Genomic DNA, 20108 nt, shown 5'->3' on the forward strand with positions numbered 1-20108 from the left:
TAGCTACAAACCCTGCATAAATGACCCATTATGTCAGAATGACCTTTCTATGTCCCAGTAGAGACCTCGGCTCAAAGCCTATTTGCCTGATGTAAGCATCGCTGCCTGGCTTTCCTTCGGTTTCCATTTGCACGGCATGTCTTTTTCCACACCAGCACTTTCATTCTGAATGAGCTCCTAAAGCTGATGTGAATCTCTTGAAGGCAACTTATAGGTGTGTCTTGCATTTCTTTCCATTCAGCCAATCTGTACCTCTTAATTGAAGAATTTGGTCCATTTATAGTATTTTATGTACTTATTTATTTTTAATTCAAGTTAGGTAACATAAAGTGGAGTATTGGTTTCAGGAGTAGTACCCCGAGATTCACCTCCTACATAGGACACCCAGTGCTCATCTCCAAAAGTGCGCTCTCCAGTGCCTATCATTTCACCCATTACCTCACACGCCTCTGCTCCAACAACACCCGGTTCTCTGTATCTAAGAGCCTTTTGTGTCTTTTTTATCTGATTTTGCCTTTCCTTTCCCTTTTTCATATGTTGTGTTTCTCCAATTCAACATATGAGTGAAATCATATGATATCTGTCTTTCTCCAGCTGACTCGTTTCACTTAGCAAAATACCCTCCAGTTCCATCCACGTTGTTGCAAATGGCAAGATTTCATTCTTTTTTATTGCTGAGTAATATTCCAGTGTGTGATTGTGTCTACACACACTATATATATTGTCATATGTATGACCTCTTTTATATGTGACATTTCCTTGACCATTCATCAGTTGATAGACAATTGGGTTCTTTCTATAATTTGGCTATGATTGGAGCCATGCTGTACAAATCAGCATTTTTGTATCTTTTGGATAAGTAAATAGTAGTATAAACGCTGCATTAGAGGCTAGCACTCTTTTCAGTTTGTTGAGGACTCTATATACTGTTTTCCAAAGCACGTGCACCAGTTTGCTTTCCCCCCAACAGTGCAAAAGGGTATTCCATTCTTGCATCCTTGTCAATCTGTTGTTTCTTGAATTGGTAATTTTAGCCAGTCCTTTTTCTTCTTTCAGTTTATTTGTATGGAGACAGAGAAGAGACAGCATGAGTGAGGGAAGGACAGAAAGAGAGGGAGAGAGAGACCATCCCAAGCAGAATCCACACTGTCAGAGCAGAGCCTGTTATGGGGCTTGAACCGAATAACTGGGAGGTCATGACCTGAGCTGAAATGAAGAGTTAGAAGCTCAACTTAGTCAAGCCATCCAGATGCCTGTAATTTAATCCATCCTGACACTTGTAAGATGGAATCTCATTGTGGTTTTGATTTGTTTTTCCCTGATGATGAGTGATGTTGAGCGCCTTTTCATGTGTCTGTTACCCATCTGGATGTCTTCCTTAGAAAAGTGTCTATTTATTTCTTCTGCCCATGTCTTCACTGAATCTTTTGGTTTCTGGGTGTTCAGTTTGATAATTTCTCACTAGATTTGGATACTAATCATTATCTGATATGTCAATTGCAAATTTCTTCTCCATTCCATCTATTGCCTGTGAATATTGTTGATTGTTTCCTTCGCTGTGCAGAAATTTGTTGTTTTTTGGTTTTGTTTTTATTTATTTTTTTAATGAGGTGCCAAGAGCTCATTTTTATTTTTATTATTATCTCCCTTGCCTGGAAACATGTCAAGTAAGAATTTGCTCAGGCCTAGGTCACAGAGGTTTCCTGCATATTTCTCCTTAGGGTTTTGATGGGTTCCTGTTTCATATTTATGTCTTTCATCCATTTTGAATTTTTTGTTTTGTATGGTGTAAGAACATTACTCAATTTCATTCTTCTGCATGTCACTTCCAGTTCCCTCTGCTACATTTGGTGAAAAGACTGTTTTCCATTGGATACTCCTTCCTGTTTTATGGAAGATGAGTTGGCCATATATGTGTGGGTCCGTTTCTTTATTCTCTCTTCTAATCCATGGATCTGTATGTCTGTTTTTGTGCCAATACCATACTGTCTTGAGGATTATAGCTTTGTTGTACACTATGAAGTCCAGAATTGTCATGCCTCTCCCCATGGTTTCCTTTGAGCACATCACTTAAGCTATTCAGGTCTTTTGTGGTTCCATAGAAATTTTAGGCTTGTTCTAGCCCTCTGAATAATGCTGTTCTTTTGATTGAGCTGACATTGCATGTGTAGATTGCTTTGGGTAGTTTTGACATATTAACCATATTTGTTCTTCTAATCCATGAGCATGGGATCTTTTCCCACATCTTTTTGTCTTCTTGAATTCTTTTTTTTATGCACTTTGTAGTTCTTAGCATATAGATCTTTTACAACATTGGTTATGTTCATACCTAGGTATCTTAGTATTTTTTGGTGCAATTATAAATAGGATGCAATCCTTGATATTTCTCCTGCTTTATTATACATGTGCTAAATGGAACCAATTTCTGTACATTGATTTATATCCCATGTCTTTGCTGAATTCATGTATCAGCTCTAACAGTGTTTTGGTAGAGCCTTTCAGGTTTTCTATGTAGAGAGAGTATCATGTCATGTACAAGGAGGGAAACTTTGACATTTTCCTTGCCCAATTGGAAGCGTTTTACTTTTGTTTGCTCTCTGATTGCTGAGCCTAGGTCTTTGAATACTTTGTTACACAACAATGTTGACAATGGACATCTGTGTCATGTTCCTGATCTTAGAGTAAAAGCTCTCCATTTTCCCAATTAAGGATGATATTACCTGTGGGGCTTTTAGTCTGTTGAAAGGACCTTCTAGTCACTATCCTTTATTTATTAACATTAGCGTAGTTTATCACATTGGTATCCATCCAGTGAACCATAGCTGCAGCCCAGAAATAAATCCCACTTGATGATGGTGAATCATTATTTTCTTTTAAATGTTTGTTTACTTGGAGAGTGAGAAAGAGACACAGAGAAAGACAGAACTAGCAGGAGAGGGGCAGGAAAGAGAAAGAGGAAATCCCAAATAGGGTCCATAGTCCCACTGTAGACTCAACATGGGGCTAGAACTCATGGACTGTGAGATCATAATGTGAGCCAGAATGAAGAGTCAGACACCCAAGGAACTGAACCACTCAGGTGCCCCAAATAATTCTCTTGATGTACTGTTTACCTCCTTTTGCTAGCTTCTTGTTTAGTATCTCTGAATCCAGGTTCATCAAGGATACTGGCCTCCTTTGTAGAGAGGTTTTGGTCTTTGTAATCAAGGTAATGCTGGCTTCATAGAATGTGTCTAGAAGCTTTCTTCCTTTACCATTTCTTGGAACACTTTGAGGAAAATTGATATGCACTCTCTTTTAAATGTCTGGTAGAATTCCCCTGTGAAGCCATCTGGCCCATGTCTTAGCTTGTAATGGACCTGTTAAAATGCACTTTCTTCCTGTTTGAGTTTTGGTGGCTTGCTTGTTTCAAGGAATTTGTCCCTTTCTTCTGGATTGTGCATATCAGTTTCATAGTATTCTCTTCTATGTGTTTAACTTCCGTGGTGTTGGTAGTGATCTCACCTCTTTCATTCATGATTTTATCTATTTAGGTCCTCTTGCTGTTGTTGTTGTTGTTGTTGTTGTTTTGAGAAGTCTGGCTAGGGTTTTATCCATTTTGCTTATTCTTTCAAAAAAAACAGCTCTCTCTTTCATTGATCTACTCTACTATTTATCTTGGACTCTATCTTCTTCATTTCTGTCTCATCTTTTTTATTTCCCATCGTCTGCCAGCTTTAAGCGTTATTTGTTGCTGCTTTGTTAAGTCTCCTGTAGATATAACATTAGTCTGTCTATTTGGGACTTTTCTTGCTTTGCGAGAGAGACCTAAACTGTAAAGCATTTTCCTCTCAGGATTGCCTTTGCTGCATCCAAAGGGTATGGACAGTCATCTGTTCATTTGCATTTCTTCCATACATTTTTATATTCCTTTAATTGCCTGGTGAACCCATTGATTTCCTTTTATCGTAGGCTGTTCAGTAACCTCTATGTATTTGAGGGCTTTCCAATTTTCATCCTGTGGTTGGTTTCATTCACATACTGTTGTGATCTGAAAATATTTATGGTATGAACTCAGTCTTTTCATAGCTGTGGAGGACTCATTTGTGACCCCATATAGCACCTATTCTGGAGAATGTTCCATGTGCACATGGGAAGAATGTGTATTCTGTTGTTTTAAGAGAAATGTTCTCAACAAATCTGTTAAGTCCATTTGGTCCTGTGTGTCTTTAAGAGTCATTGTTTCCTTGTTGATTTTCTGTTTCAATAATCTGTCCACTGCAGTAAGTAGGGTAGTAAGGTCTCCTGAAACTATGGCATTATGGTCAATACATTTGCTTATGTTTGGTATTGGTGAAATGTTTGAGTGGTCCCAATGTGGGGGATTAAATATTTCCAGTTGTTAGCTCTTCTTGACAAATAGTCATTTGGATTATGACAGAATGCCCTTCTTCATTCCTTGTTGCAGTCTTTGTTTTAAAATCTAGTTTTTCTGGTGCACCTGGGTGGCCAGGTCAGCTGAGTGTCCGACTTTGGCTCAGGCATAATCTCGTGGTCAGTGAGTTCTAGCTCCATGTCGGGCTCTGTGCTGACAGCTCAGAGCCTGGAGCCTACTTTGGATTCTGTCCCCCCACCCAGCTCTTTGCCCTTCCCCTGTTCATGCTCTGGTTGGTCTGTTCTGTCTCTCCAAAATGAACAAATGTTGAAAAAAAGTTATTCAAATTTTCTGAAATATGTATGGATACTCCAGCCTTCCTTCAACATGTATTAACTTGATAGAAGGTTCTTCACCCCTTCACTTTCAAATCTGCAAGTGTCCTAAGGTCTTAAATGGGTCTCTTCTAGGCAACTGATACAGAGATCGTGTTTTGTTCTTGTTGTTGTTTTTGTTGCTTTTTAAATCCATTCTGCTCCCCTCTGTCTTTTGACTGAGGCATTTATTCCACTTGAAAATCAGAGTGATTTCGGGGTGCCTGGGTGGATCAGTCAGTTAAGCCTCTGACTTTGGCTCAGGTCAGATCTCACGTTCGTGAGTTTGAGCCCCGCGTCAGGCTATGTGCTGACAGCTAGCTCAGAGCCTGGAGCCTGCTTCCACTTCTATGTCTCCTTCTCTCTCTGCCCCTCCCCCTCTAATGCTCTGTCTCTCTCTGTATCAAAAATAAAATAAAACATTAAAAAAATTAAAAAAAAAGAAAATCAGAGTGATTTGAAAGATATGAATTTAGTGCCTTTGTCACATCTGTAGATTTGGTGTTTGTGTTGATGTTCTCCAGTCCCTTATAGACCTTGCTGCTTTCCGCTAACAGAGCCTCCCCTTGAATTTCTTGTACGGCTGCTTTAGATACTAAGAACTCCCTTGATTATTGTTTTGTTTCTTTTCTTTTCAGAAGGAGAGAGAGACAGGTTGCAGGTGGTAGAGGCACTGAGAGATAGGGCGATACAGAATCTGAATCAGGATCCGGGTTCTGAGCTGTCTGCACACTGTCCGATGTGGCCCTTCAACCCAGAAACCATGACATCATGACCTGAGCCAAAGCCGGGCTCTTAACCTACTGAGCCACCCAAATGCTCCCCAGTGATCAGTAACGTCTTTAGTTTTTGTTTGTCTGGGAAAGTCTGTATCTCTTCTTCTGTTCTGAATGACAGCCTTGCTGGGAAAAGGAATCCTGCCAGAATATTTTTCCTGATCACATTGAATATTTCCTGCCACTCCCTTCTGGCCTGATAGGCTTCAGGGGACACTTCTACTAATAAACATATGTGACTACCCTTGACATTTTTCCCTACCTGCTTTCAGAACTCTTTCTTTATCTTTGTGTTTTGCAAGTTTCACAGTGATCTATTGTGCTGTTGACCTGCTTTTGTTAAGTTTGAAGGCAGTTCTCTGTACCACTTTGACTCGCAAACCTGTTTCCTTCCCCAGATGAGAGAAGTTCTCAACTATAATGTGTTCAGACAAACCTGCCTCCCCTTGTTCTTCTCCTTCTTCTTCTAGAACTCCTATGATATCGATAATGTTTTATTTCATGAAATCACATCCTTCTTTCCATTTTCCCTCATGATCAAGTAATTTTCTTTCCCTCTCTTAATTATCTTAATCGTTTTGCAAAATTGTGTCTCCTATTTCACCTACTCTCTCCTCTGTCCCTTCCATACTTGCTGTCATTGTATCTAGTTTTTTCTGCATCCCAGGTATACCGTTTTTCAATCTATCCTGACTAGTTCATAGGTCTTTGATCTCGGCAGCAAGGGTTTCTCTGATGTCTTCTATGTGGTTTTCAAGCCCAGCTATTAGTCTTGTAACTGTTTTTGTAAATTCTTCTTCAGATAGATCGTTTATATCTGCTTTGAGCTCTTCTCTGGCTATAATTTCTTCTTGACGTTTGTTTTGGGGAGACTTCCTCTGGATTGTCACTTTGGCTAAGTTTCTGTCTTTTGTTGTTAAAACAGTATGTTAGGGGCCTGTGCCTGATACTACTGCTATATTAATAAGGGGTCAAACACTGTCCAGGAACTGGTACTCCAGAACATTCTTCTGGTGTATGTTTTGTGCAGTCTCCCATTGCATTTAGGCTCCCCTATCCCACTGGTTCATTCTTGGCGGATCTCATGATTGTCGTAGTCGTGATGAGTATGGACCTTTGCCTAGGTGTGCTTTGATTGGTCTGTCGAAGGAACCCTGAGAAACAAAAGTCGGGGTGTGGGAAGTCTAAATTCATACAAAGAGCAAAAGTGGGGGAAGAAAATCTAACCAAGAGTCAAAAAACTGTAAGGTGGATTCCAAGGAAACAGAAAGGAAGAAAACAAAACAAAACAAAAAGAAAGGTACAAGAAAAAGCCAAAGATGAAACAAGAATAGGATAGAAAAGTCAGATCAAATACACACATATATATGGGGAAAAAACACAGATCAGAATTAAAAAAAAAAAAGAGAGAAGTAGAAGAAGAAGAAGGTGGAAAGAAAAAGGGGGGAAGGGGAAAAAACTTGTCTCTTGGTGGAAGGGTCTGGTGGTGGTGCTGGTCTGGAGGAGAGGCTGGCTATGTTGGGACAGTCATTCTTGCTCGACTAAATAATCAGTGGCCAGGCACTCAGGGGCAGGGTTTGGGGTAAGTTTGTCCTGCCTCCACTGGGGGCCTTCTCTGCTGCTCTCTAAAGTCCCATTGCGTTGATGTTGGGGTGGGGGAAAATGGTATCACCCCAAGCTCTCCTCCAGGGACTTGAGCTTTCAACTCACATCGTTCTGGCAGTGCTCAAAGAACTGAGAGGGCAGACAGCTAGCCCTGAGCCACAAATCTCCTGCAGTTTCTCCATAGCACTCAGCTGGGATTCAAAACCTGATCTCTTATAACACCTGGCATGGTCTGGATCTGAATCCGCTCCCCTCCTCTGGAGAAGAGCCTCCCCACACTGTGGCTGAAAGGCCTTTGGCTGGCACTTGCACAGTTTTCTGTCGTTGGGGAGGCAATAAACCCTCTTTCCAAAGTGCTCTGGGATGGGGATATTTCGTTCCCACTGCACCCCAGAGATCACGACACCACACAATGCATTCCAAGGCCAGCTCCATCTTCATCCGGACCATGCACCATGGCTCAGCCTTACCCTTTTGATAGAGTTGTTCCTACTCTTCTATCAGCTCACAAAAGAAGGATACCCTTCTAGTTGCAGGAACACTATAAAACCAGAGATATTTGTTTTTTGAAATTGTATTGAAACACTCCCAGTCCTCTCTAGCCAGTATAATAGTCTTTATGTTTTAGCTTGTAACATTCGTCGTTAAGATTGATTAACCAAACCTTTCTTTGTATATCTATATTGCATGCATTGTTTCCTAGAAAGGCTCATAACCAAACCATCTTATACAACATTTCCCTGGGACACAAATACACACCTGCAAGCACCACAGTATTTCCTGGAGCTGGCACCACTGAGTCTGATGCAACCAAGAAGTGTTACAGATCACCGTGTTCCCCTTTGATGGATTAACTGCCCTAAAGTTTGGCTAAAAATCTTTGGGCCCTGGTCACCTGGGTGGCTGAGTACCTTAGCTCTGATGTAGACACAGGTCATGATCTCGTCATTCTACTTTAAGCCCATCAGTGCGCTCTGTGATGACAGCCCATGCTTGGAGCCTCCTTTAGATTCTGTGTCTCCCTCTCTCTCTGCCCCTCTCCAACTCACACTCTGTCTCTCTCTCTCTCTCTCAATAGAAGCAAACATTATAAAAAAAAAAAAACAACGTGAAGCTAGGCAAGGGCTTTGGAGTTGGTGTGTGGGCAAGAGTCTGCCTTCTTCCCACGTGGCTGGCCTCCTGAAAAAAAGGCCCATATTCCTCTCCATTAAAACTCCTCTCTTAAGTATCAGCTTTGCAGGAGAACTTGCAATTTTTGGTAACAAAACTCATGTGGGATTATTAAGTACCATGGTCAGGAAAAATTTGTTGCAATGTTATATGGCACATCATAGTACGTTTATTCAAGAGCACAGGATGGAAGCAGGGGGACGGTCATGAGGGGAGTGTCAGATCATAACCATTTCCTCAAATTTCTCCTCCTCAAATACTATTTCAGTATTTCCCTGGTGCTTCTCATTCAGGTTGATACGATATTCAGTTTGATGTTCGGGGACATGTACAGGCAGTCATGAGACCCTTTCTGGATGTAGCAACCAGCACATAGTTGATCTTCTCCAATCTATGCAGGTTACAGGTCCACCCTCTGGGCTAAAGGTGAACACTTTTCTGTTTCCCTCCCTCATCACTTCACTCCTGACTCGTCTTTAATCCTGAAATCTTAAAGGTTGTTGAAAGCTGAAGGGTTCCTGTTCTATAACTTCTTCAAGGTGACAGGGATTGTCAGGATGTCCCATTCTGTGGACCAAAATTGGTTACTCTCTGTCCCTACATGTAACTACTATAGAAGGCGGTTGTTGTAGAGTGCAGAGGGGACATTGCGGTGAATTTGTTTTGTGTAGGAGGCATCATCTGTTGGCTGGGCGAAGGAGTCAGGAACTCCTTGCACATATGCTAAAAGGAGAGAACCAAGCAAAAGAGAGAACACGTTAGAATTAGTATAATGGCAAATCAGAAGAGCAACAAGGAGGCGCTTTAAGGAGCTCATACATCACTTCTTCACCAGGAATGTAATTATTAGGTGATAGGGGAGAGAGACAGACACAAATCAAGAAATAAAACCTTTATGATAGAGAACAAACTGATGGTCACCAGAGAGAAGGTGTGGGGGGGGAGGGGAAGTGGGGGATATGGATGAATAGGTGTTGGGAATTAAGGAATCCACCTGTTGTGATGAGCACTGGGTGATGTATAGAATTGTAGAATCTCTATATTGTCCACCTGAATATAGTATAACACAATATGTTAACTAACTGGGATTAAAATGAAATCTTAAAAATTCACTCAAAATAAAGAAAAAGTGTTGGGATTCCAGTAAAATGTTGATATACGTTTCCAATATGAATGGATAGAAGTGGAGAATACATCCCAGATGTCAGTAAGAATACCTGTTTCCCCAAAGGGTATATGATTGTACATTGATATTTTGTAATAGTTATTTCACTCCTAAAAATTATTGAAATTATTACTCCTAGGTCACTATATCAGAACCAAGAGGCTTCTTCCTATTTTTGTTATTTGTTTATTTTTGAATGAGACAGGGTGCGAGTGGGGGACAGACAGAGAGAGAGGGAGACAGCATATCTGAAGGAGGCTCTTAGCTGCCAGCACAGAGCCTGTCTCAGACGCAAACCCACCAGCCATGAGATCATGACCTGAGCCAAAGTCCGGTCACCACATGCCCCAGAACAAGAATGCTTCTTGAATGCTTGGAATCTTTACTTTAAACAAGGATCATAGAGTACATTTGAAATGTATACCTGAGTTTATGTGTGATCTTTGTGATCTTCATATATTTTAATGAATACAAAATATTGGTGTTTAATGTGTTAATATTTGTATGTAATCAATGATTCATTATCCTGCCACCAGCATTAAACTACCTCACTTTATTTAAAAATGTAGATAAGAGATGGCAACTACTATCTCTTTGGTATAGATATAGATACAATTAAATAAATATATATGCTGATTTGGATATAGATGATGATATAAAATAAATGGCATAGGTAGTAATACAGATAGATGATAGATACAGAGACAGAAAGAAAGGTATACATATGTGATAGGTAGCTAGAAAGATATAGAGAGATAGACAGGTAGATAGGTAGATCATTTATTCAGTGGCCCCAGACTTTAAAGAATAAATGGTTATATTTCCCACACTTCAAATATTACATCGTTCTTTCCACCTTGTAACTCCTAGGACATCATGTTGGATACATTACAGAAAAAAGGGGGGCTGTTGACAGTTTACCTCAGGTATTCCTTGAGTGTGCTACATGGGATCTATTTTCTTTAGTCAGTTTTCCTTGCAGGAGACCTGAACTAACACAAATTGTTTCCACTAGTGAATTCTCTGAACAACACCCTGCTGTCACAAGTCAGTATAACGTCTCATATGACACCTGAACCACTGCCCTGTTGGGCAACCCCCTCCCCTGGCTCCCTCAGCCTTCCACGGTGCACAGTTTAGAGAAGATCCCCACAGATTTACCTAAGTATGTTTTAGTTTCAAGGGCTCAACCTGGACTTACCCAGGAACTCCTAAACTCTGCACCCATGGTTTTTAATAAAGGATTGAGGTCCATGTCGTGATGGAGGGGCTCCTCTGATGTTTCAACCAAGTGAAGGCACACACATGACAGTGCAGGGTGTGTGATAAATACTCCATAGGTAGCAGAAAAATATTCCAATAAGAGGCAGGGCAAGAGAGGGGGAAAATTACAGGAAGAATTACATGAATTCTGCATGTGGAGAGACGACACCTGTTTCCAGTTTGCACAACTGACTCTCTGAATAAAGAGACGTCAACTTCCCTTGTTTCACTTGTCAAGTATCTCCAGATCTTCTCCAACTCCCAGATTTCATTTCCAGTGACATATGCATTTCAGACAACTCTTTGCCTGTGTTATGACTAGAGTGTCCTCACTGACCTCTTAACCGAGACTAGAGGGATTCAAGACCCCTGTACCACCATACTAATTCAGACACGTAGCACTGACAAAGACTGAACAGAGATGAACAATGATGATGGACCACTCCCTAGAAAGTGAAGACCTATTAAAAGCACATGTGGAGAATATTTTGAAATTTGGGGAGACAACTGGAGAGAGTCTGTAGCCAGTCCACAATCTGAAGCAGTTCCTGATGGTGTTCTCTGTGAATAAATATAACGAAATTGGGGTTTTGGCAAATATGGTGAGTTCCAGAGATCAGGGAACTCTTAATTTTCTTCATGATTTGATTGATTTCTTGGGTGTTCCTTAGTAGCAGGTCCTGTTGGAAGACAGAGATTACTGATCTGTCTCAGGCAGAGACAGATGCTGAAGGCCCATTGGACATCACTTTACAACGTCACATGGCAGCGTCCGTCTGGGAACTGAACCAGCCTCCTGGACGCTACAATAGGCAGGATCAGCAAGGCATGTGCTGTGGTTCCACAAAGTACTAGAATCCCGGCTGTCTGAACCCAATGTAGGCTGGGGCCACTGTACATGGATGATCCTCCAGGGATGCTGACTCAGCTGGCAGGTACCTCCCTCATTACCACTTAGCCCTTGATTAGGGTAGTCACTCTGGGCTCTCTGTCCCGCCCACCCCCGGGGAGGGACACATGTCAGCAGGCAGTGGAAGTGAGCACTTCTACTTCAAACAGTCCACCAAATTTTTACGCCAAACATCCCCATGGTCTCTCACAGCTCTTACTGTCCTTACACCCATTTTCCGGGTATGTGTATGGAAATAGGATTTTTATCAGTTGGGGAAACCTGCCCCATCAAGTTGTGTAGCAGGTTACTCATATTTAACAGGAATACAATTGAAATATAATATTGTGTTTTATATTGAAGCTCTTATTGATGTTCAGCTATCCCAGGAAGACAGTAATATTTCTAGAAAACAAGGTATATATTATCTATTCTGAACACAAGGAATAAGAAGGAAGCCCATGTCTGATAAAATGACTGAGACATCATAGGAAGTAGCTTCTTGTTCCTCACTGTTGCTGCGGCATGATCCAGATGCAGGTGTTGTGCTCAGCTTTTATCTGTCTTTGCCCCAATATAGTGATTTTGCTGCTGGGCATCAAACACTGTTTCAGGATGAAGAAGGAGTAAGATAGAATCTGAGAGAACCTAGGGGTTTTGAGAGGAAGTATTTCCTTTGCATTCGGGGCAGTCGTCCTCCCCACGCGAGTCTCCTCCACCTCACTGACCAGACATCTCTCACGTGACCCTCTAAACAAGCCTGTGAGAAGCCCAGGTGGACATCCAGGAATATCATTAAAAAACACTGTTTTGTCCAACATTGTATCACCATTTGTGACATAGTGACTATCACCCTCTTCACTGTAACCAGGTGTTACAAAAGGAACTTCAAATTTAGATGATGCTTAACCCAAACTTAAAAGAATTATTCTGCATGCAGATAGACTGCTTATTGTAAGGTAGGCATGTCCAGATGTTCAACACTGCACGTAGGCTATTTAGGATACCATGGGAAAATCGTTGAGGAGGAGTAATGTTCCTTTAGTTTTCCAGATTATTTTAGCAGGTATAAGAATCAAATTAACATAGACAGAATACAGGAGAAAAAAAATCACAAAGAAAATACATGCACGCCAAAACCACATTATGAAATTGAGCCTATAGAAAGGACCAATACAGATAGTTTTTATGCTTTGTAGAAAAAGAGACATTGCATCTGTGAAAATTTCACAGCAGAAAGGGAACGTCTGTTCAGCCTTCCTTAGTACGGAATTCTAAATGGAACTTGGGTAGTGGTAGCAAACTAGTGAACAGTAACAAGGCTTGTACTTGAAGGCTCAGCTCTAATTCCCTATGTGCAGTGGTAAGAATATCTCTTTCCCTCTCTGTGCAGCATAGGGGTCTATTACGTGGAAGATGGATTGCCTGCTTTCCGGGGACAGCTGGAGGGCAGAGTGTTCCTGCTCCATTGGCTGTTTCATAACTAGCTTTTCTTTCAAAATAATCAATATGGCAAAAGCACACATTTTGGGACAACCTACCACTGTCCCCTGCACAAAGTCAGGAAGGGACCTGGCAAAACACCATATGGTAGAGAAATCAAAAGCCTAGAATCCTCTCCCTGCACCGCACCACTCACATGCACCTTCTTCTGAAGACTTTCCAGGTCTGGCCCCACTCTGGACTTTCCCTCAGTGAACAGATCGAAGGATCTCAACATTTAGTTTGGCTGTTTATTTCTAGTCTCCATGGAAGGTGCTCACGTTTTACTCAACTCCCTAAGCAGGCACATGGGAACAGAAAACAGCGTGTTTTTGTGCCTACATTTCAGTGTTTTTCAAAAACCTCAGTGCTTCTTGTGCAGACTCATTCAGAGCCTTGTTTTCCACTTAAACACATCCAATTGTTACTGAAAGTTAAAACCAGATATATCCATACACATTCTCAAATTATAAGCCACACCTGATTTCACACTTGGTAGATATTGAACCAAAAATTACCACCAACAAAAACCTAGGAAAAGAACCAGTATTATTTGCAACATAAGAACACCAGGAAAATTTCCCAACCTCTCTTCCCCACACAACAAAATCGTGTGAGGTTTGCACTAAGCACACATGCGTACTTGTCAAGGGATGTGGCAAAGGACATTTCATTTTCAAACACATCAAAGGTCATCCTAAATTGAGAGCCCAGGTCCTAGTTGATTGAAATCGCTGGACCAGGGAGGATAGGCATCATGAGGTCTGGTGCTCTTAGTTCATGATTTGGGTGCTCAGGTGGGTGTTCAGTACCCAGGAAATCCACAAGAGAATGTGTGTCGAGTCGCTCTCTACTCTGAAAACAGCAGTGCAATACCATATATCCTGGATTTATTGCATCTTATAGGACTAGACAGTCTGCAGCCTGGTAGAGGGTGCTTCTATATTCTTTTCCTGCCTAAAAATCATTAACTACTGACTAATAGGCACCTGGGTGGCTCAGTCCCTTAAACCTTTGACTTCAGCTCTGATCAGGGTCTCAAGGTTTGGGATTGTGCCGGCAGGGGGCTCTCTGCTGTCAATGCAGAACTCATATTGGATACTCTGCCCCTCCCCCGTCTTCCATCCCTGCTCATATTCTGTCTGCCAAAAATAAATACGTTAAAAAAAATCATTAACTACACATCTCTATTATTTGCAATGTTAATATACTTCAGGAATTTCTCAAAACAGGTGCTAGGGAAAGTAGTGCATCAGCAGGCATCATTCATACGTGACTAACATGACTTATTTTACATTTAGAAATCTAGTCCTGGGGCTCCTGGGTGGCTCAGTCAGTTGAGCATCTGGCTTCTGCTCAGGTCATGATCTCACGATTGTGGGTTTGAGCCCCACATTGCGTTCTGTGCTGACAGCTAGGTCAGAGCCTAGATCCTGCTTTGGATTCTGTATCTCCCTCCCTCTCTGACCGTCTCCTGCTCACGCTGTTTCTCACTGTCTCTCAAAAATGAATAAAAAACAAAAAATAAAAGCTTTAAAGAATAAACAAAAAAGAAATCTAGTCTTCTCTCCCCTACTCTGTGGAGCCCTAAGCTTATCTGCCTACAAAATCATTACCTAAATCAAACGCACAAAAAAATGCCTCATCCAACACAGTTTAGTGGTGAGCATGCTTGAGATACTTTCTTCTATCAAATTTCAAGTGTAGAAAACAGTCAGTGTGCTTTACAATAGAAATCCCATATTTCTTCATCCTACATACATGACCCTAGTTACTTTTAAACTTATAAATAAACACTGCAATGTATTTTACCACCAAAAGATGGGTTCTTTCTGGAATAACAGAATTTGGAATTAGTGACAAACCGGGTGAGGCAAAACCATAGCTGAGTCCAGGGAATAAAGAGGTCTGCCTTTCTGGAGACAAGGGTAATGAACTGTAGTTCGTTATAATAAAAGGGTTGTTTGAAGGAATGTCGGTTTTCGGTGGTTGATCTGTTGCTTAGGAACGATATGGATACATCTCTTCCTCTGGCTGGAATGGTAGAGTATAGCCTACCTCCATGGTCGAGTTTGTGGAATGTGAAGACTTTCCCTTCCTGTTGGATCTGCCATTGGCCACGAGTGACAGGGCTTGAGAGGTCCCCCTGCTGAAACTTCGAGATGCCAGTACCATCACAACATTTCCGTCACCCTCGGTTGCTGGCAATCTTCTAACCCATACTTTGATGGTTGTCACTTACATTAACGTTTTCTCAGAGTTTATTTATTTTGCAAAGAAGAGAAAGCGTGGGTGGGAGAGGAGCAGAGTACAGAGCAAGAATCGCAAGCAGGCTTCACAGCGTGAGCCTGGGAGCCCAATACGGGGCCCGAACTCATGAACCGCAAGGTCATGCCTGAACCAAATTTAGCACTTAGCCAAATGAGACACCCAGATGCCCCTAGTTTCACTTGTTTTAGTTTCCATGTGATTTCATACAGGATTTCTTTTTGTCTATGTGATTCTTATGCAACAAAATCTCCTCCAGTTTGTATGAGCCACACTCAGGCTCTTCTCTGATGGACCACTTTGGCAGAAAGATTATTTAGAGTTAATAATAATCAAAATGAAGCAGACTAGGAAGAATGTTTACTGTTCACCTCCCTCTCTAAACAATAATATACATAGGAAAGCCACCCCAGGATGAGAGCACTCACCATAAGGGACTACATTATGGTCAAGCTATGTGTGGTCAACAGGGAGGAATCCAGGAAGGACCATGTGAACAGTTTTCTATGTCCTATTGTTTTAGAGTGGCCCAGAAAATAATTGCTTCTCAAATATTTGCTTTTCCTCTTCCTGTGAATTCTATTCTATACCTTGGTGGCCCCAGACTTCTGATTCATTGTTCCTCCTCCTCTTCCTTCCTTCCTTCCTTGCTTCCATTCTGCTCGTCCACTTCCTTCTCCTCCTCCTTCTCTCCTCTTCAAAGACCTATATACCTTACGTTCCCTTTGCAATTTTCCTGTTTGTGGAGTCTCCATCCATATACTATTAAATTTGAATTTCTCCTGTTTGCCGCATGCCAATTTGCTTCTTAGTCTACAATGAGAACTTCTTCTGAGGTTCCAGTTCATGCTTTTGTATATTCTTCCACACGGTATTTGGCACCTCTTTAATACAGTGTTGTGAAGAAAAAGAAACAGAAAGGCAGGTCACGGCATCTATATTCTGGGGGAAATACGGGACACCTATTTCAAGTCCTAAAGTATACTGAAGTGTAACTCACATGCAGGTTCCTGAGGTCCCCAGCACAGCACTGTGAGTAAAAGCTGTGTGTGTGCACAGAGTAAAACCTTCATAAACACTGCCTGAATGATGAATGTATGTTGCTTTCCAAATACAGACTTTATCAGACTATCACTGTCCCAAACACTGTCCTGGGTACATACCTCTAATGCACTGACCTATTCTCTCTAACTTATGGCTTGCCCAATTGTAGCATAAGATTTCAACAGACCACTGATGCTGGGGAAGAAGGAACACAGTGTTCCTAGAAGATCAAGCTTGACCGTGGTAGAAAAGTGGCCGTTTCTGATGTCAGCAAGCTTTGAGATCATATCGGGAATGGTTTGCCACTGCAGCACTGCTTCTCCCACTTCTCAATGCTCAGTAGTTCTGTGACTCCCTCTTAGAAACTCTCTGCTTGAAAACCACCTCCTTGACCTCAGCTGCAGCTATTTCTTATTGGACACATCCCCAAAGGGAAGGCTATCAGGGGCAAAGGTGAATGTCATCAAGGTAAAAAGCTTCTGCACTGCAAAGGAAACAACCAACAAAACTAATAGGCAATTAATGGAATGGGAAATGACATTTCCAAACAACATATGGGATAAAGCGCTAGTATCCAAAATCTATAAGGAACTCACCATACTCCACACCTGAAAAGCAAAATAATCCAGTGAAGACACTTTTCCAAAGAGGACATCCAGATGGCCAACAAACACATGAAATAATGCCTGGTGTCACTCATCATCAGGGAAGTACAAATCAAATCCACACACTGAGCTACCAATTCATGCCAGTCAGAGGGGCTAAAATGAACAAATCCGGAGACTACAGATGCTGGCGAGGATGTGGAGAAACGGGCACCCTCCTACACTGTTGGTGGGAATGAAAACTGGTGCAGCCACTCTGGAAAACAGTGTGGAGTTTCTTCAAAAAATTAACAGTAGAACTCTCCTATGACCCAGCAATAACACTGCTAGGGATTTCCCCAAGGGATACAGCAGTGCTGATGCACAGGGGCACTTGTACACCAATGTTCATAGCAGCACTTTCAGCAATAGTCAAATCATGGAATGAGTCTAAATCTCCATCAACTGACAAATGGATCAAGAAGATGTGATTTATATATACAATGAAATACTACGTGGCAATGAGATAGAATGAAATCTGCTATTTGTAGCAACGTGGACGGAACCCGAGGATGTCATGCTAAGTGAAATAAGTCAGGTAGAGAAGAACAGATACCCTATGTTTTCACTCATAAGTGTAACAGGAGAATCTTAACAGAGGACCATGGGGGAGGAGAAGGGGAAAAATAGTTAATGAGAGGGAGGGAGGCAAACAATAGAGACGTGTACTGAGAAGAAACTGAGGGCTGATGGGGATGGGGGATAGGGGAAGGGGGTGATGGACATGGAGGAGGGCACTTGTGGGGGTGAGTATTGGGTGTTACATGGAAACTAACTTGACAATAAACTATATTAACATGGACATATCAGGGAAAAAAAACCTCTCTGCTTGCTATGTGACTAGATTGTCTACTACCCCTACATCAGAGAATGAAAACAGTTCAAATAATACAGCTTTCTAATCAATCTCATTGGCTCCCTGTCTCTGAACCTACTCTCCTCTGTCTAGGCGCTTTGAGCATCATCTCCATGTCTACTGTAACGTGTGACATCTTGAAGCTATACCTAGGGTGATTACATCATCCAATATGTCCTCCACCATAACTGCCACTGATCAAGGCCTGAGCATCACCGGAATGCGTGTCATCTTACAGCATCTGGTCCTCAGTAACATGCAGGAATTCCGTTAAATCATGAAGATGAAATGGCACTTCCCTAATCCTCAGAGACCCAACACATTTGACAATTCCTTATCCCCCCGACATTTACTCATCTGATGATGGGACCAAGACCTGACTGTGACTTTGGAGTTATGAAATGGGACCACTTAGGGTTCCTACCCTACACTGGAAAGAGATTTTCACATTTTCTTACTTTCTATCCCTTTGCTACAGTATTTAATATGAGATAGATTAACATTGGTGTAGGGATAACACTTCACTCTGTCCACATCCATGTAAACGCATTAAACACAATTGATTAATTTTTAATGTATACATGTACAATATATGTAATGTAATGTATAAATAAATACATTTAATTAATTAAATGTATTCACACAAACTGTAATTTGTTTCAAACCCACTCTTATCATTATTCAAAATCTAGAATACAAGCCTTCAGAAAATATTTGTTGATAAATGTTGTGGGGGTACAGACTTCCATAATTTTTAGGCCTGCCGTCATTCTTTAAAAATGTGGATTTATAGGGGACCCTACGTGGCTCAGTTGGTTATGCATAGGACCCCTGCCTAGATCAGGATCTCAGGCTCCTGAGTTGGAGCCCCGCATCGACCTCTGCACTGACAGCTTAGAGCCTGGAGCTTCCTTCAGATTCTGTATCTCCCTCTCTCACTCTCCCACTTCTTCACTCGCGATTTGTCTCTTTCTCAAAAATAAATGTTAACATATTTTTAAATGTGTATTTATAATTGGATGGTATGGGGGGGTTAGTTCTGCTCTTTCTAATCTCTCGGAGGCTTTCATCATTTCAACCACATCAACTGACATTCTCTAACTATTGCTGTGGTGAAGATATACCAGTGTTTCACTGCACTGTCACCTCTTCACGATCAGAAATTATTCCGAAGCCACTGTAGATGCTTGCTGTCCACCACGGAATGGCAGACGGGCCCACTCAGACTCAGCAGGCTTTTGGGGACCCCAAGGTGCCCACCCGTGGAGCCACAGAATCCAACTCTGCAGGCAAGCTAGACTGAGCTGCACATTCACATTCACATACACACCAGAAGTTATTATATTCTCTTCCACAAAACCTGCACAGATAAGACAAAAAACAATGACAAATGACAATAGGACAAGATCAAAAACAATGACACTGACAACTGGACAAAACAGGTACAGAAGTGGCCACAAAACACTTTTGCAGGTTTACTGAAGGGCCCGACCTACATCTAGGTATGGTCCCGGGGCGGGAAGTAAAATGCTGGTCCAGCTTTCCATGTAATACCCCAGACAAAAGCACATGTGCATTCAAAATTTAGATGATAAACTGACTTCTTTGACCTGGAAGGTGGGAGGAGGAAGAAGGAAGGGAAGTCAAAAGAGGCAAGTAACAGCAGGAGGCATTAAAGGAAAATCCGATTTAAAATCTTAGAGTGTCATAGGGGAGTTCTATCAATAGTTTCTTGAGGAGTCTCCACACTGCTTTCCAGAGCGGCTGCACCAGTTTACATTCCCACCAACAGTGTAGGGGGGTGCCCGTCTCTCCACACCCTCGCCAGCATCTATAGTCTTTTGATTTATTCATTTTAGCAACTCTGACCGGTGTGAGGTGGTATCTCAGTGTGGTTTTGATTTGAATTTCCCTGATGATGAGTGACACTGAGCATCGTTTCATGTGCCTGTGGGCCATCTGGATGTCCTCTTTGGAGAAGTGTCTATTCAGGTCTTCTGCCCATTTCTTCACTGGATCATTCATTTTTTGTGTATGGAGTTTAGTGAGCTCCTTGCATATTTTGGATACTAGCCCTTTATCTGTTATGCCATTTGCCACTATCTTTTCCCATTCTGTTGGTTGCCTATTAGTTTTTTTGATTGTTTCCTTTGCCTTGCAGCTTTTTATCTTGATGAGGTCCCAGTAGTTCATTTTTGTTTTTGATTCCCTTGCCTCT

The 20108-nt window shown here is 41.7% G+C and overlaps 2 protein-coding genes across 2 annotated transcripts in view; one reads left to right on the forward strand and one right to left on the reverse strand.

The window, feature by feature from the left end:
* LOC115281187 (zinc finger protein 345-like) overlaps nucleotides 1-20108 on the forward strand; it is a 486358-nt gene that overhangs the window by 154247 nt on the left and 312003 nt on the right.
* The window catches only part of LOC115281205 (putative protein ZNF720), a 111904-nt gene continuing 100233 nt past the window's right edge, over nucleotides 8438-20108 (reverse strand). The window contains exon 6 of the mRNA XM_029926539.1: nucleotides 8438-9002. Within this exon, the coding sequence (XP_029782399.1) occupies nucleotides 8890-9002 (113 nt within the window). The 3' untranslated portion in view covers nucleotides 8438-8889. The remainder of the gene's footprint in view (nucleotides 9003-20108) is intronic.

Source organism: Suricata suricatta, chromosome 16, assembly GCF_006229205.1.
Source record: "Suricata suricatta isolate VVHF042 chromosome 16, meerkat_22Aug2017_6uvM2_HiC, whole genome shotgun sequence".
In the NCBI taxonomy this organism is placed as follows: domain Eukaryota; kingdom Metazoa; phylum Chordata; class Mammalia; order Carnivora; family Herpestidae; genus Suricata; species Suricata suricatta.